This window comes from Mustela lutreola, chromosome 7, assembly GCF_030435805.1.
Source record: "Mustela lutreola isolate mMusLut2 chromosome 7, mMusLut2.pri, whole genome shotgun sequence".
Taxonomy (NCBI): domain Eukaryota; kingdom Metazoa; phylum Chordata; class Mammalia; order Carnivora; family Mustelidae; genus Mustela; species Mustela lutreola.
In genome coordinates, this window is record NC_081296.1 from 76,686,649 (window position 1) to 76,705,390 (window position 18,742).

Consider the following 18,742-nt stretch of genomic DNA (forward strand, 5'->3'; position numbering starts at 1 on the left):
AAACTAAACAAAAACTACAACAGAATTTTTTTTTTTCAAAATACCTCACTCTGTTTTCTTTTCTTCGTGAAAATATATCTAATAAATGTCTCTTGAAGGACTTCTTGTTTAACAAGGAAATGCCAGAGTCGTTTGACTGGGAGTGCAGAAGAATCCCGGGATCTATTAGAAAAAATTAACATATCTTCTTTTACTCTGTAGAAAATATGCTTCGTATTTACAGAAACTTAAAAAAAAAAAAAACCCTCCACTATCTATTGCAAATAAGTTCTATCGCTAAGTTCAACAAAATTTCATAATTTATTTCTCTTAATTTTTAGTTCTCTTATTTATTTTATTTTTTTTAAGATTTTATTTATTTACTTGATAGGTGGAGATCACAAGTAAGCAGGGAAGCAGGCAGAGAGAGAGAGGAGGAAGCAGGCTCCCTGCTGAGCAGAGAGCCCACTGTGGGGCTCCATCCCAGGACTCTGGGATCATGACCTGAACCGAAGGTAGAGGATTTAACCCACTGAACCACCCAGGTGCCCCAATTTTTAGTTCTTTTAAAAATTTTCCCTTCACCTAGCAATTAATTCCCTAATTACAGTTTCTCTGAATGAACAGGTTGAGCTGAGAGTCAAAAGAAGTTCTTATTATTCTCTTTTTAAATTATACTGTAGGGTTGGTTCTGTTGGTTACATAAATCCACAATAAATATAAAGTCACAGATTTCATTTTTAATAGCCCAACTAAAAAGCCTTGCTCTTTCAAGCTTATCAGCAATACTCTTAATTATGGGACAGGTGCCTCATAAAAAGCATGCTGCTTCTCCAAAGGACAGGCAGGAGGGCAGGTAGAATTTCAAAACATCAGTAAAAAACCTTAATGTATTTACTGTTAAATTACTGCCAAAATGTCAGTAGCACCTTGTTTGTATATGGGGACTATTATTCCAAAATATTTCCATAAAAGTTCTTAAAATAATGGCAAAAATATAATAGATGGGTTTTTTTTCTGATTATAAAAGCAGTAAGTCTATTGAATTCATAGGTTACGCTGTGAAAAATATTTCTATCCAGATTTCTAATGTTTTCCTTATCATATACTGCTAGAAAGAGAACTGCAATTTCAGAGTTAAGAATTTTTTTTTTTTTTTAATTTGACAGACAGAGATCACAAGTAGGCAGAGAGGCAGGCAGAGAGAGGAGGAAACAGGCTCACCACTGAGCAGAGAGCCCGATGTGGGGCTCGATCCCAGGACCTGGGATCATGACCTGAGCCGAAGGCAGAGGCCCCAATCCACTGAGCCACTCAGGTGCCCCCAGAGTTATGAATGTTTTTATATAAACATAATATGGGTACATTTTGCCAAACTATCTTCTGGGCAAGTTAAACCAGGCTACATTCTCATGAGTATTATGACAGTACCCTTACTTGAATGGAGTATTTTCTGGCTCTAGCATTGCTTTATTTCGAAGAACAGCTGGTCCGGCTCCCACTGAAAGGTCAGTTGGATATGTGTTGATATAGTTAGGGGGTGGACCTTCAAACTGATCCATTTTCTCTTGCAAGATCTGTTCCCAGTTCTCCAAGTTTTTAATCACAGCAATACCTAATGGTGATGTCACAGGCAACTCTAAAGGACAATAGAAAATGTCATCTTATTTTGATTAAAAAAAATTGGTGACTGTCATCCACATATTTTAAAAATCTGAATTTTTAGAGCCAACACCTCTGAAAACACAAATAAACCTGAAAATGTTAATCTTATACCATTTGGACTCTTAGTGTTTTTAACAAAACAGAAGGCCCATTCTCTAAAATGAACTGAGAAAATGTGTAGCTTCTCTAGTCTGATTTCTTGCTTTTTCTTTCAATCCTATGGGTAAACAGTGGTTCTTGCTATGAATTAAAATCATAGACTGGGGTCTAAGAAACACAAGACCTCATAAAATCTTTAATTTTTAGTACCTAATGCTCTTTTATATAGATTTTCATGAAAAGAAACCTGATGCTACTTTATTATATTTAAGAACATTAATTACTTACCAGAGAATTCCAACCCAGCAATGGGAAAGAAATTCTTGACATTGTGAAGTACTAGCTTAACCATTGTCAAATGCAGAAGAGCCCAGCTGTTCAAGGAAAACAAACAAAGTCTCCTTCACTGAAAACAACATCAAGAAGCACAGTAATGATTCCTGTCAATTGTTTAACCCAATCTCTAACGCAGAAAAAAAAAAAAGGTTTTTTTTTTTTCTGACAACTTGAACCTTTGTAGTCTCTGAAAATAGAAAATACGTAACAATATATCACACTTAAAATATCTGAAAATTACCTAATGGAAAAAGATTTACCACACAGTCACATGGAATCTAAGAGCATATCAATGAATATATATTAAGTTCTAAAAGCACATAAATTATGTATTTTTCTCACTAAAAATGTTTGTTTCCACTCTATATGGAAGCTATTCTTTAAAACTAGATGTTAAAGAAATACTCTATTGATGAGAAATTTACCTCAAAGGTACAGAATTACTAACCTGAAAATATTAGTCAGTTCTTATATAAATTCATGATAATATTACTTAAAATTACTAACATCTTTTTTATTAAAAAAAGAGTGAACCCTTTTTTACCTATAAGAATTTGGATCTTGGTGCTCCTGTATTTGTGTATCTGAGAAAAAAGCATCATCTTCTTCTTCATCACTATGAATGCTTTCATCAGAATCATATATAACACCGCTATCAGACAAAGGGAGAAACGGCTGCAAGAAAAGGTAAAGTTATTTTTAAATATATAGTTGGGTTGTTTTTCTCCTAACTTAATATTGAATATTTTAAGTGCTCTCTAAGCAAATATTCCCTTTCACAAGTGATACTAGACCTAAAGAGGTCAAGAAAACTAGGCAAAACTCTCAGGTTCCATAAAATAACTGAAAGCCAGCTACAACCGAAATACTTCTACAGGGGCATCTGGGTGGCTCAGTGGATTAAAGCCTCTGCCTTCAGCTCGGGTCATGATCTCAGGGTCCTGGGATCAAGCCCTGAACTGGGCTCTCTGCTCAGCAGGGAATCTGCTTCCTCCTCTCTCTCCACCTGCCTCTCTACTTGTAATCTGTCAAATAAATAAATGAAATCTTAAAAATAAAAAAAGAAAGAAATACTTCTACAGCATTAATTATAATAGCCAGGTTATGCAAGCAACCTCAATGTCACTGATAGATGAATATATAAAGAAGATATGCACACACAGAAATATTACTCAGACATGAAAAAGAATGAGATCTTGCCAGTTGTGACAATATGGATGACCTGTAGGACATTATGCTAAGTGAAATGAATCAGAAAAAACAAGTACCACATGATTCACTTATATATAGAATCTAAAAAACAAACTGGGGTGCTAGGTGGCTCAGTTAAGTGGCTGACTGGGGCTCAGGTCATGATCTCAGGGTCCTCTGCTTGAGCCCCACTCAGCATGCAGTCTGCTTCTCCCTCTGCCCCTCCCTCTGCTCATGTGCACTTTCTTTCTCTCTCTAAAATAAATAAATAAAATTTAAAAAATTTAAAAAAATAAATAAAAATAAAAAGCATGAAAAACAGAAACAGAATCATACAGAGAAAAAAACTGGTGGTTGCCAGAGGGGTGGGAGATAGACAAAATAGGTGAGGGGGTAAAGAGGTACAAACTTCCAGTTATAAAATAAATAATTCACAGGGATGAAAAGTGCAGCATAAGGGAATATAGTCAATAATACTGTAAAAATGTGTATGGTGACAGCTGATGACTATACTTACTGTGGTGAGCACAACACAGTGTGTACAATTGCTGAATCACTGTGTTGCATATCTGAAACTAGTATAACATCCTATGTCAACTACACTTCAATAAAAAATAAGATGCATGCCACAGAAATATTAAAAATCAAGTGTTTTTCTTAAGTATCAACATAACTAGTTAGAAAGGTCTAAAGAAACATAAATACCAAAGGAGAAACTTTATCAACTTTTTCAACTTTATGAAAACTGTCAGAGAGCTATAGTGAAGGAAATCTAATTCTAAATTCTAAAAGCTATATATGGAGACTGAGACATGTAAAACTATAATTCCTTAAAAAAAACTATAATGCTTTACAAATCAATTTATAGGTTTTAAGTTAATTGTAATAAAAATCTCCCTGAGGATGGGGGCACCTGGGTGGCTCATTTGGTTAAGCATCTGCCTTCGGCTCAGGTCATGATCCCAGGGTCCTGGGATCGAGTCCTGCATGGGGCTCCTTGCTCAGTGGGAAGATTGCTTCTCCCTCTGCCCCTCCCCTGACTTACGCTTGCTCTGATGAATAAAATCTTTAAAAAATAAAAAAATAAAAAAATCCACCCGAAGGGAACCTAGATGGCAGATGCAAGTACTCCAGTCACTAGAAAACCATGACGCTGATTACATATATATTAATAAATCTGACTTCTGTTCATGTGTTTCAACCATATCAAGTATTTGATCATCATCAAGTATCTGATCATCTCTGAATGACTATTCAGTTTCTGGACTTGATAAATTAAATATCCAAACTGTAGTTGTTCAGGGCACCTGGCTGGCTCAGTCAGTTAAGCATCTGCCTTTGGCTCAGAATGATCCTGGCGTTCTGTGATCGAGTTTTAGGCTCTGCACTCAGTGGCAAGTCTGCTACTCCCTCTCCCTCTGCCCCTCTCCCCCCACTCATGCTCTCTTGCTGGCTCTGCTCTCTCTCAAATAAAAAAAATCTTCGAAAAAATAGAAATAAAAAGCAGATATTCAAACCACAAGCTGCCCTGTCATTCCTATGTGGTGCTTACATAAGAATAAACATATACAAAGCTTGTGCTCCTCACACCCCTTACCTTTGCAACAAAATAATCCCACATACTAAGTTCAGGGGGAATAAATTTTTCTTTGTAAGATGGTCTCTCTGCAGGCACCGGTGGAGGGGTAGCATCTTTTACAGGTCTTCCAGGGACAAGCATTCGCATGTTAAATCTCCTACGGTGTTTATCAATGTCTTCAGAAGGAACAGGAGGTGCTGAATAAAGAAAGAAGAGGAAAACCCGGCATTTATTTTCCCATTATTAATTCAAAGAGTTACTGTTAACTTTTCAGCCTACTCTTGCAATGTTTTAATTTAGACTAAATGACTTCTATCTGTGCTTCTAAACTTTCCTAGTTACTGCATCTGTTTTCCAGTCATCATGGCAGAGAAGCAGAGGAGGGCAGAGCATCGAAGGATATCTTGCCATGAACAGCCTGTGTGCTGCACAGAATAGGAACTGAAGTATTTGTATGTACAATGCAGCAAATAAATGGCATATTCATTAATGCTGGAGAGATTATTTCTGGCCATGCTGTTCAAGAAAAATTCACTGAAGATGCAGGGTGTAAAGCATGTCTCTAAAAAAGAAGGCAGAAGCTCAATGTGAAAAGGAGAAGGAACAGCAGAAACCAGTGACTAAGGGTTTGGATGAATGAGGATAACAGAGAGAATAAACTAGAGTAAGCACTGTGAAGAAAGTTATTTAAAATGGATCCAGGAGGACACTGAGGAAGTGGGGTTTATGCATGTCCTGTCCCTAGTTCTCATAACTGCTGCTGGACTCCACTAAAAGTCAAGGCATCTGCTGCATTTAGAATGGACATAAATGGACTTTTCACCTAGCAGTAGTCCTAGCAGCTAATCACCTACGTGTTAGGGTAACGTAGCTTTACCAGCACCAATCACATCTCCTTCAAAACAACTTCCCTCTTTCCTCCTTAAAAACCGCAGCCCCCTTGTCCTCCAGAGCATGCTTTCAATTTCGGTCAACTCTGTGTCTCCCAGACTGCAATTCCAAAGAATACAAATAAATGCACACATTTTATTTTGCAGCTTGCAATTCTGTTTTTTTTTTCCTGATCGACAAGAAGTAAACTATTTTTGCCCGACAGGCAGTGGGGAGGGGAATAACTAGAAGTCCAGAGTTAGGATAGGCCACGGCTGCGGGTGTGAAGCTGGGAGCTTATTCTATGGTCGATCCTCACTAACACTTCCTGAGCTAGTCGGAGGGTGAGGCACGGTTTGCTCCGTCAACCAGAGAGAAGATGGAGGATGATCACCTCAGGAGGGCGAACTAGTACGGTGGGTGGTCAAGACTGAGAATCCTTAGATAAAAGGAACACATAAAGCAAACACCTAATTGTACAGGGGAAGGCTAGAAAGTAGAAGTCAACCCACTCCTCTCTTAAAAACTCATTACAGGAAATTATAATTCTAAAATATTTTATTTAGGGGCACCTGGGTGGCTCAGTGGGTTGAGCCTCTGCCTTCAGCTTGGGTCATGATCTCAGGGTCCTGGGATCGAGCCCCGCATCGGGCTCTCTGCTCAGCGGGGAGCGTGCTTCCCCACCTCTCTCTGCCTACTTGTGATCTTTCTCTCTGACAAATAAATAAATAAAAATTTTAAAAATATATTTTATTTATTTGAGAGAGAGAAAACACACAAGTAGTGGGGAGGGGCAGAGGGAAAATCAGAGTCCTCCTTGATGAGTGGGGTGTCTGGCTTCTTTCACTTTGTGTATTTTCGAGCTTCCTGCTGGCTGTAGCATGTATGAGTGCTTTGCTCCTTTTTAATGGCTGAGTAACACTCCATTTCTGTATATACCACACTGGGTATATCCACTCATTCCGATGGTAACCCACAACTATCTTTCAAGTGGACTTATACAATAGCCCCCCTCTTTTATTCTTGTTGTATAGTCTATTCTCCATACAACAGCCAGAGTAGGCTCTGTGAAAACTTAAATCAGATTAAGTCACTCCTGCCAGTAATTTTCCTATCTTTCTTTAAAACAACAATTGAAGTCTTTACCATCATCCACGAAATCCTAAATGACTTCACCCCCAGCTTGTTGTCTTACCCTGTCTCTGTCCAAACTCCCCCAGCTCAAGACAGCCACTCTGGCCTCCTCTGTAGTTCCTAGAAAAGGCCAAACTCATCCATTCCTCCCTTAACCACCTGCCTGAGAGGCTCTGGCCCCCGATACCTGTCTGGCATGATCCCTGACTTCCCCAGAACTCTGCTCAAACGTATTTTATAACCACTCCAGACTGTTCTTACATGCCTTACTTCATCACCTGCCACCTACTCTGCTGTATTTTTATCAAAGTTCTTATCATAACTGAAATATTATTTATTTGTTAAATTTTTACTGTGAATTTCCTTCCACTAAATTTAAGTTCCAAGAAGGTAAGGGATTTGTCTGTGTTATTCACCCCAAAGCCTAGAGCACTGCTTAGTATGCAGTAGGTTTTAAGTGAATGCACATAATGTGCACTCAGAGGTTTTAAGCATTAATTTATTCGATGAATGAATTACCATGAAAAAATAATAGAAAATTCAGGAAGAGAAAGAAGTGATGTAAGGGGAAAACTTTCAAATTCAAGGTAGACTATAACAAGGTAGGAACTAGATTAAGATGAGTCACCCTCATAAAAATAGTGGGAGTGAAAGCAATGAAAATGGGTAAGATCTCCTTCCATACTTTGACTTACAGACTTACACTTAATTCAAATTGGGCAGGGGCACCTGGGTGGTTAAGCACCTGACTTTTAATTTTGGCTCAGGTCATGATCTGAAGGTTCATGAAAACGAGCCCTGTGTCAGGCTCCATGCTCAGCATGGGGACTGCTCAAGATTCTCTGCCTTCCCCCTTCCCCTGTCCCCCCCCTCCCCTTGCTTGGGCACACAGACTCTCTCAAGCAAAAGAATAAATAAATAAATATATTTTTAAAAATAATATTCAACCTTGGGCAGTAAGGACACAGATTAGAACCATGCCCTTTAAACTCTGTGCCACTGATTCCTCATCTGTAACAGGACAATTTCTAGGGATAAATTGAGATATTTCAGCACCAAGATGGAAACCTTTCCCATGGCATCGGTCTATACCTCACCATATCCTACCATCTTAAAAAGGGGAATGAAAAATACATTGTAGTACGTTAGAGAAAAAAAAAAAAGACAGAAAATGGAACTTTAAAAACCATATGCATGACTGGAAAGGCTATCTTACGCATGACCATGAACCTAATATGAAGCAATTGCTGGTATAGTCCATAAAAATTATGAGGATTTATTTAAATCTTCCTTCTCTAAAAACTATCCTTTCCCTTTCCATTCCTTAACAGTCTCCTCACTTACCTTTACTTGTCCTCTATTTCTTATCTACCTCAAATGTGTCCTGGTTTATCAAAAAAATGAAGCTGCATTTTTTATTCAAATATTGAGTTTAGTTATTTACTATCCTAACCAGAATGATTATAATTTAAACATCATTTTAAAAAAATGGGGGGGGGATTTAAACATCACTTATTTTCAAAATAAAAATTCTTAAAACATTAAAAAATAATTTAACACTGGAAATTATTTACATTTATATACATTATTTGTGTCAAATTTATCTTACCTGAAATATTTTCTGATTGCCTTTGAGGTTTCACAACAAGTTTCACACCCCCTCCAAAAACAGCAGCCCACATTCGATTATTTAATGGGTGGGCTGCAAGTCGAAACAGTTCATTGGAAGAATTTGTAGCTAGAGCATGTATCAATAAACTTAAGTAAACAGCAACAACAGCTTCACACAACAAAATGTTCAGTTTTGGCTGATCTTCATCTTGAGCTGAACTCAAGAGATTAATGAGTGAACTCACACCTGTTAGGGTATATAATAAGTATAATCAGCGGAAAGCTCCAGAAGAAAAAAAATCTAAATTTGTAACTTAACCAAAATTATGTATCTATATTACATAATATTTATCATATCCATAAACTGAGCAACAAAATAAATGATATAAATGGATTATAGCCTATGGAATGATAGAAGACCCATTAAGTTTATATTAATAAATGAGTGAATAAATAAAAAGGAGAGAAAGGAAAGCCCTTCCTTATAGTACAATTTCAACTAAAAGTGGAAGGAATGATATAAAATCAGAAAAAAATCACCATCCAGTTATCCCCACAGTAATATCTGATTCAGGCAAGAATCATCACTGGATGCTAAAATTAGTGGGTAAAAGTATAATATTCTACACAGTCTAAAACTATGTCTTCAAAAGAAAATTAATTGCAAAGAAAAAAGGGTAGCTTAACAAGTGAGAAATCTGGCAAAAACTACCTTAACAAGTGGTCAAAGTTAACAGCACCAGTAATGGAACCAGTCGACATCACGTGCCTCTTGCTATCCTGCACTAAGGGCACATATCTCTTTTGTGCTATCCTTGCTAAAAATACATAACCTGAGTCTTATATTAATAAAAGTCCAGGAAAACCCAAATTGAGGGACATTCTAAAACATAACTGGTTAGTACTCTTCAAAATTGTCAATCATGAAAGACAAAAAAAAAAAAAAAAAAGAATGAAGAACTAGTCGGAATCAGAGGAAACTCATGAGACATTACAAATAACTGTTATAGGGAAGACATGAGTGGGACAACTGGGGAAATTTCTGAAAGATCTATGGTTTAGAATAACAATATTGTATCAATGTGAAGATGTTGAATTTTAAAACTGTGCTATGGTTATGTAAGAGAATGTTTTTAGGAAAGATACATTGATATATTTAGATGTAAAAGGGTATCATGTCTGCCACTTACTCTTAAATACTTCAGAAAAAATATGTATGTACACACAGTGAGAGAGAGGGATGAATGTAAACAAGGTACAGCAAAATACTAACATTTGGAGAATCTGGGTGAAAGCTATACAAAAATTAAAATGAAGACAATGTTTGCAGAAACTTATGCATAAGTGGATATTAAATACACACTTTGTCACTTATTTCTACCACCACTCTTCACAACAATCAGTTATAAAGCAAGGAGAGTAAAAACTAAATGACAGAGCAGACCAGGAAAAGGTCTGAAGAAAGTGGAGAAGGTGTGAATTAACTGATGTGGAGAATGAGGAGAGCTAACCAGAGAAGAGAAGGACTGACAGACAACATGAAGGAAGTGCCACGTAACGGCCACTCTTATCCCCACATACAAATTTACACTCAAGAATAACTGTAGTCCTTCTGGCACATCTGTGAAAATATCTCTGTGACACTGCTCCCTAATTTAGGATTTCTAAGGATTAGGAAGAGGATGTGCTCACCCTTAGGAAAGATGTTAAACCTTGCTTTTTTATGCTGGTCAACACAGCTGGGTTTTGAAGCCTTAACTTTCTGAGTCTTCAGACAACATTATAGTACTTAAGAATTCCTAATCCATGGCAGAAAACATCATCAAAAACAAACAAATAAAAAACCATTCTCCAAATCCATAAAGAACAACAATCAGGAAACCAGTTAATAACTTTTTAAAATGGAATTACCAAATAGTAGATTTAAAAAAACAAAAACAAACAAACAAACAAGAACACTTAAACTCTCACCAGGCCATTGAGCTGGAGAAGAATTTGGTGTTGCATGTTCTTCAATACTTTCTGTCCTCAGCCTTCGGCGATCACTTAAAAGAAGTCCCTGATAAGCCATTCCTGTAAACTGGTTTCCTTCTGTTTGACTGCTAATACAAATAAGGTTCAGTAATTTAGCATTCTACCAGAGGTAAAAAAGCACTTTATATATAGTTCTCTTAAATGATTATAATGACATTTAGTATTTTTTTTTCATGTTTTAAGTTTTTATTTAAATTCTAGTTAGTTGAGGGGCACCAGGCTGGCTCAGTTGGTAGAACATCAATTCTTGATCTCAGTGTCATGAGTTCAAGACCCAGATGTTGGGTATAGAGGTTACTTTAGGAGGTAAAAAAAAGAAGAAGAAAAGAAAAATTCTAAACAGTTAACATACATTGTAATACTGGTTTGAGGAATATAACCTTCAGTCTTTTTAAAATCTTTTTTAGAGGGCGCCTGGGTGGCTCAGTGGGTTAAGCCACTTCCTTCGGCTCAGGTCATGATCTCAGGGTCCTGGGATCGAGTCCCATATCGGGCTCTCTGCTCAGCAGGGAGCCTGCTTCCTCCTCTCTCTCTCTCTGCCTGCCTCTCTGCCTACTTGTGATCTCTCTCTGTCAAATAAATAAATAAAATCTTTAAAAAAAATTAAAAAAAATCTTTTTTAGATGTTACTTAATAATTGAAAATCTTTTCTAAATCCACCCATTTTTATTTAAAAAACAAAAAGGAATCTGAGAGGAAGAAGACTACAGTTGGTACTAGACTCTATTAGGAAGTTTCAGGGTACTACTTTCTTGCATTTCTTAGTTCAGCAAAGTTGTGCGAGCTTAACCTTGAATTAAAATATGAACTAAAATGTGGAGAATCATACCTTAGAAGTATCTAATCCTAAAGCCAAATGTGCCTCAATATTTATTTCCCTCATCTTTGTGGAGCTGGGGAAAATATAAAAGCAAAAAGTAAAGCTAACTCCTTTAAGAGTCAGTCATAGCCTAAGGATGAGAAAATATATATTTTAAAAATATTTATTTGAGGGGCGCCTGGGTGGCTCAGTGGGTTAAAGCCTCTGCCTTCGGCTGAGGTCATGATCCCAGGGTCCTGGGACTGAGCCCCGCGTCGGGCTGTCTGCTCTGCGGAGAGCCTGCTTCCTCCTCTCTCTCTCTCTGCCTGCCTCTCTGCCTACTTATGATCTCTGTCTGTCAAATAAATAAATAAAATCTTTTAAAATATATATATTTATTTGAATTCTCATTTGGTGTCATTTTAACCAGTGACTGATATCAAACAAGTTGTTTTTGATCATTAAGATGATCATAGTCAATTAAATAAACTCTTTTTTCCTTATTTACATGTCCAAGTCTTTGTAGTTACTTAGAGGGGTCCTCGTTAGACTAAAAGCTGAGTACAGGCCATTTTAAGGGAGTAATCCCTTTTGCAATACCAAGTCTTCTCACAAAAAGCTGCTAAATTTACAAGAAAAAACAGACTTTTGTTTAATATAAATTTAATATGATTCTATTTATATTACAAACTTTTCATTTAATATAATTCATTCAATCTCCTACTACTTACATTTCCCTCATCATTAAAATGCACAGTATATACTGATAAAGGTAATATAACCTTTAGGAAAATTTTAACCATTACTCTCATTAATATCACTTCCAAAGACTTTTATATTATATGCAAGTGGGTAAGTAAAACTGATTTTAATTAATTCTATGTAAGAAATGTACCTTTTGAGTTTTTTAAAAAGTGTTTCCTCTTTCAACTGAAAACCAATTAAACAAATAGGAGCTAATCCAATTCTAAAAGAAATGGTTCTTAAGGAAAAAAAATTAGAAAACTTATTATAAATTATTTTGAAGAGAAAAAATTCTTTTAAAATAAAAAAAAACAGTGATGATGATAATTGCTGTTTACTATTTGTAATTTTTTATATGCCTCTGTTGTTACTAGGTGACAGCTGAATTTTTTTTTTAAGATTTTATTTATTTGACAGAGATCACAAGCAGGCAGAGAGGCAGGCAGAGGAGGAGGGGGAAGCAGGCTCCCTGCTGAGCAGAGAGCCCGATGTGGGGCTCGATTCCAGGACCCTAAGATCATGACCTGAGCTGAAGGCAGAGGCTTAGCCCACTGAGCCACCCAGGCGCCCAGGTGACAGCTAAATTAAACAAAGTTATTTTATTTCTCATTCTCTCTCACCTATTAGAGTATACATGGCAGTCATATTTTGTTTTTTTAACTACCTATTTATTTGTCAGAGAGAGAGAGCGTGCGGGCGAGCGTGCACAAGCAGGGGGAGCAGCAGGCAGATGGAGAAGGAGGCTCTTCACAGAGCAGGGAGCCCGACATGGAACTCAATCCCAGGACCCTGAGGTCATGACCCAAGCCCAAGGCAGACACTCAACTGACTGAGCCACCCAGGCATCCCCATGGCAGTCATATTTGAGGATTTTTCCATCCCTAGGAAATGGAACTTTGATATAACTCTAGCACAGTTGAATGCTTTTGCTGTATTAAAACTTAGCATATATATATATTTTTTTTACCTGTAGCTATGACTGTCACATAATGCCTGGTAAATTGATGCAGAAAGTGATGCTGCTAATGAATGAAGTGTGTGCACCTGAAACCAAACAGCCACAATTACGTTTCATACGGACATTTCTATTTAACAGTAATATCTTACCTATTAGAAAATACCCAGCAAACTAGCAATATTATAAATAAGACTAATTCCTAGACTATTATCTCTACTTAAACCTTCTAAAATAACACTCACCCAACTAAATATGCATGCCCACAACAAAGCTAACTGATTCAGACACATCTTTATCAAATATTTACTCACTGTGAGCTTGAGGAAAGTGCCAATATTCATCTATTACTGGGACTGCTCTACCTGGTAATGGTTAGCTTAAAGATTAATATTCCAAAAAAGCAGAACCAAAATACTACACAATTTTCTGAGCTTTTACTTAAACTGCCTTATAAAATTGCCCTTGATGAAAATAAATACTTGATCTTATCAATAAGATTGAATTAAATGTTTAGATATATCAATCACTGTGTGAAATGGCTGATTTTTCAGAGAGCAAGTAGTTTACTCAGTACTTATGACTAGTGCATACTCTTAGAATTTTAGATTTAGAAAGTTTAAAAATTATCAGTATAAGAACTACATCCTAAAAAATAAAAATACTGAATCAACATTTTCAGACTCATAAAGTCTTAAATTTTATGGGACCTTAGAAATAGTTTCATCCTCTTTGAAAGCCTTATCCAAATTTCTAGGAGATGGAAATGTTTACTTGGAATTTATATGCATTTAATGCCTTTTTGAAGTGTCCATATTCACCTAACGAATAATTTAAGTAATCTCTGCTAAAACACTAATACAGATTAATTCACGCTATGGATTAGAAGTCTCTAATAGGCTGGTGTAACCAAAAAAATGGGGGTCCTTCAGAAGAATGCACTACCAGAGGTCAAATGTGCCTTTTAAACAAGAGAAGTAAAAACCAAAAATGTTGGGGACCGCAAAATGACATCAGCCACTGGAACTGGAAAAGTGTAGCACCAATACACACAGGGTAGCACAGAGGTAGTCTGATCGGTTCCAAATCCTCCCAAGCTTCCTAGTGTTTTCTTCGAATCTACCTGTTCTTGAGTTTTCAGCATAGGGTATGGGGTTTCATTTGGGAATAGTAAGTCTGTCAAACCCCTGTTTGCTCCTAATACAGCAGAGCCTCCAACACACATAATTGTCAGGGAAATAGTAGCAAGGATAGTTTCTCTGGGATATTTCTGATGAGTCATGGCTCTGCCAAAGATATTGCCTGAGTTTGTATTATAATATCCTGGCATACATTCATTAACATTTCTAAATTAATGGTTCATTTAAGGGAAATGGAAGATTTAAAGGAATATTAAGAGGCAAGAATATGGTCTAGAAAACTTTACAATCAAAAAGTATTTGCCTGTCTCAAATTACTTTTCCATAAAGTCTTCCATTGCCCAGGATTGGGGAAGGAGAAGATGAGGAGCACTTTAAGAAAATTCCTCCAAGTTCAAAACAGAAGACAAGTTTAACATATTTACCTTCTCAGTGTATACAGTATCAACCGATCATAAACTTTACATTACCTTCACATCTCCAACACTGGGATGAGGTGGTGTTTTCATCTGAACAATAGTGTAAAGTATATCGTGGATGTGATTATTTAGGTATAATACAGGGTTAGCTATGACTGTTTTTGTCGAAGCAATACTTGCTGATAGCAGAGGTAGGGTGGTGGGCAACGGAAGTGGAGACTGGAGTTGCTTCACTGTGGTCTCCTGTGGGTTACAGTGGATTATTTTTTTCAGAGCAGTTAAAATGGAGAAAAAAAATCAGTGAGTAGTTACATGATAAAACTATTGGTGATGAACAACTGAATAAAAGCTGTATGTATTTATTCACTCATTCTACAAAAATTTACTGAGCACCCAACCTGTACCAGTTGCTCTGTGAGATGCAGAAGATAGAAAGAGGAGTAGGAGACAGCTGTGCTCTCAGCTGTTACACCTACTCATAATCACTAAAGCTCTGATCTCCACAGACCCATGCAGAGCAGAAACATCCTCCTCCTACGGAATCAAGGGGCTAGACATATTTAGGCTAACTGGTATAAAGAGTCATTAAAATCATTAAAATAACCAAGATTGAAAACGAGCATGAAGTTCATACCTGCTGTGATTCTTGTAGCAAGAATTTGAGTTCCATCCTTACCGAGGCCAGACCACCACCCTGGGCCCCGTGAAGGCTACAGTAACTAAGAAACACTCTCAGGAGATCTTGGTTTTTCTGTAACCACAACTTTCGTCTTTCTGCATGTTCCCGTTTTGCCTGCAATCGCCGTCTTTCTATTTGGTGGCGCTCATAGGAACCTATATCTGGTTTGTCCATCATCTCTTCCTGGTCCAGAAGATCGCTCTCTACCTTGGGATGGGTTTTCCTGGCATATTCTTTAATAACTGATTCATGGTTACATATCTCATGCAAGGCAGCGATTTCCTTCTCAAGCCAGTTATAGAGCTGAAATCTGAGTTTTCCACCATCTACTTCATAACCTGTAGCCAGTGTTCTTAGCTCAGTCATAAGGATCTTTAAACAAGCTCTGAATTTTAATTGCTCAGCAATCACGTCGACTTCAGTATCACCTTCCAGAGAGTCCTCTTCCTGAGGAGTCAGTAATACGTTAGGGTCTGAGGCTTTCTGATCTTGTCTGTCTGTCTCCCTGGCATCTGCACTTTTCATTATTAAACCAGCAGCATCTTCTTCCTCTTCTTCTAAGGCACTGTCATGCTCTTCACCCCAATCAAGATTAAGAGGCTCCTCATCCACTTTTACTATTGGCTGGCTCCAGTCAAACTGTGATGAAGTTACACCAGACCAGTCTATGCCAAAACGTCCACTGTCATCGCTCATAGTCTTTGATTCTGAAGGTTCACCATCTGTCTTTTTAGGAATCAAGTCAGGCTGACCTTTTTTCGAAGGTAAGGCAGACATTTTGGTAACTTTTGGAATTTTGGAAAGTACCTCTAAGGCTAGAACAGGACATCCAACTTTAAAATGAGCATTGGCGGTGGTAAAGAATAATTTCCTTTCTATAAGGTTAATTTTATCAACGAAGTTTTTTTCAGTTTTGAGACCTAAGGTTGCCAAAGTTCCTTCAGGGGAGGCAAGGTTTCTTCGAATAAGCAAAGGATGCGTTCGAAGGTAGTTGTAGAAACTAAACACCACTGGGTTACAAGATTTGATGATAACTACAGAAGTAAAACATACAATCACAAGGTATTATGCTAATTTGTATTTAAATTATAAAAGAATAACTATGTCAGCATTTCCTCAAAGTAAAGGACAATTAAATATTATTTATATGTTTTTTAATATTGCTTCTATTTTTTAAATGGAAAGAAAACACCCCCGAAAAAGATGTTTAGTTGGTTCCCTAAAAAGGGAGGGAAGAATAGGAATGGAGAGATCAGATTCCAATAGCAATGGGAAGAAGCTAGATCCCTCTGAAAATACCGTGGTTTTATGTATTTTATTTCAAAGCCATGTCAATATTTTATATAATTTTCTTTTTAAAGATTTTATTTATTTATTTGACAGGCAGAGATCACAAGTAGACAGAGAAGCAGGCAGAGAGAGAGAGGAGGAAGCAGGTTCCCTGCTGAGCAGAGAGCCCGATGCGGGGCTCGATCCCAGGACTCTGGGATCATGACCTGAGCAGAAGCAGAGGCTTTAACCCACTGAGCCTCCCAGGTGCCCCAATATTTTATATAATTTTAATAGAAAAATTAAATTTGAAAAAATCACAAAAAAGCATCAGCAAAATTAAATAAGCGATTCTGTATGTCAAGCTTGTTGTATAACCACACAAAGAGGTACTATAAAGTGACTTTAGAATAAGTAATCTGGCTGCACATCCTTATTGGGATATACCATAAAAACAAAAATCACAGCTTAACCTGTCCTCAGTAATCATGTTACTACGAAAAATTTTTGCATCATTTTTCTGAACCTATCATATACATATAAAATAACAAATATGTGAGGAGAGGAGTCAAGATGTCAGAGAAGTAGCAGGCTGAGACTACATCAGGCAGCAGGAGATCAGCTAGATAGCTTATCTAAAGATTGCAAACACCTAAAATCCAATGGGAGATCGAAGAGAAGCAGAACAGCAATTCTAGAAACAGAAAATCAACCACTTCTGAAAGGTAGGACTGGTGGAGAAGTGAATCCAAAGCGACAGGAAGATAGACAGCGGGGGGAGGGGCCGGCTCCAGGCAAGCTGGCGGAACATCGGAACACAAAATCAGGGCTTTTAAAAGTCTGTTCCGCTGAGGAACATTGCTCCAGAGGCTAAACCGGGGTGAAGCCCACGCGGGGTCAGCGTGGCCTCAGTTACCGCAGGGTCACAGAAGGATGGGGGGTTCTGAGTGTTGCAGAGCTTGCAGGTATAAGAACGGGGAAGCTGGCTACAGAGACAGAACCAAGGAGTGAGCTCTCAACTCGGGGTTACCTTGAACCAGTCGCAGGCTTGGTGAGCTCGGAGAGTGGCCGGAGGCCAGGGAGACGGGAGTGACTGGGCACTATTCTATGAGGGCGCACTGAGGAGTGGGGCCCCGAGCTCTCGGCTCCTCCAGGCCGGAGACCAGGAGGCCACCATTTTCATTCCCGTCCTTTGGAACTCTATGGAAAGCTCCCAAAAGTGAACCCGAGCTGATTACTCAGCCCTGCTCCTAGTAAGGGCGGTACAATTCCGCCTGGGGCAAAAACACTTGAGAATCATTACAACAGGCCACTCCCCCAGAAAATCAACAAGAAATCCAGACAGGACCAAGTTCACCTACCAAGGAGTACAGGTTCAATACCAAGGAGAGCAGCGGAATTCCAGAGGAGGAGAAAGCAAAACATGGAACTCATGGCTTTCTCCCCATGATTCTTCAGTCTTGCAGTTAATTTTTTTTCAATTTTTTTTCCCTCTTCTGCTAAATTTTTTTTAACTTTTACCCTTTTCTTTTTTAACATTTTTTAACTAGTTTATCTAATATCTAATATATATATATATATTTTTTTTTTCTTTGTTTTCTTTGTTTTTTTTTCTGAACCGCTTTTTATCCCCTTTCTCCCCTCCATGATTTGGGATCTCTTCTGATTTGGTTAAAGCGTATTTTCCTGGGGTCTTTGCCACCCTTTTAGTATCTTACTTGCTCCTTCATATACTCTTATCTGGACAAAATGACAAGGCGGAAAAATTCACCACAAACAAAAAATAACAAGAGGCAGTACCGAAGGCTAGGGACATAATCAATACAGACATTGGTAATATGTCAGATATTGAATTCAGAACGACGATTCTCAGTTCTAGCCAGCCTCGAAAAAGGCATGGAAGATATTAGAGAAACCCTCTCAGGAGATATAAAAGCCCTTTCTGGAGAAATAAAAGAACTAAAATCTAACCAAGTTGAAATTAAAAAAGCTATTAATGAGGTGCAATAAAAAATGGAGGCTCTCACTGCTAGGATAAATGAGGCAGAAGAAAGAATTAGCGATATAGAAGACCAAATGACAGAGAATAAAGAAGCTGAGACAGAGATTAAAGAATAAAGTAGGTCCCCTACTGGACCACAAGGGGAGAATTCGAGAGATAAGTGACACCATAAGAAGAAGAGCAGCCAACTATATAAACCAATTAATAACATAATCAACATTAGAATAATTGGGATTCC

General features: G+C 37.7%; 1 protein-coding gene across 4 annotated transcripts in view; it reads right to left on the reverse strand.

Annotated features, from left to right (window-relative positions):
* Nucleotides 1–18,742, reverse strand: part of DMXL2 (Dmx like 2) — a 156,779-nt gene that overhangs the window by 11,497 nt on the left and 126,540 nt on the right. For 2 of the 4 annotated variants that reach the window (XM_059181546.1, XM_059181544.1), the window contains exons 24-33: nt 15,189–16,267; nt 14,606–14,797; nt 13,009–13,085; nt 10,436–10,563; nt 8,463–8,711; nt 4,868–5,046; nt 2,624–2,754; nt 2,032–2,117; nt 1,417–1,618; nt 45–162 (exon numbers count right to left, since the gene is read on the reverse strand). In XM_059181546.1, the coding sequence (XP_059037529.1) occupies nt 45–162; nt 1,417–1,618; nt 2,032–2,117; nt 2,624–2,754; nt 4,868–5,046; nt 8,463–8,711; nt 10,436–10,563; nt 13,009–13,085; nt 14,606–14,797; nt 15,189–16,267 (2,441 nt within the window). Of the gene's footprint in view, nt 1–44; nt 163–1,416; nt 1,619–2,031; nt 2,118–2,623; nt 2,755–4,867; nt 5,047–8,462; nt 8,712–10,435; nt 10,567–13,008; nt 13,086–14,605; nt 14,798–15,188; nt 16,268–18,742 lie in introns of all 4 variants that reach the window. The other 2 variants (XM_059181545.1, XM_059181542.1) reach the window with 1 other exon arrangement.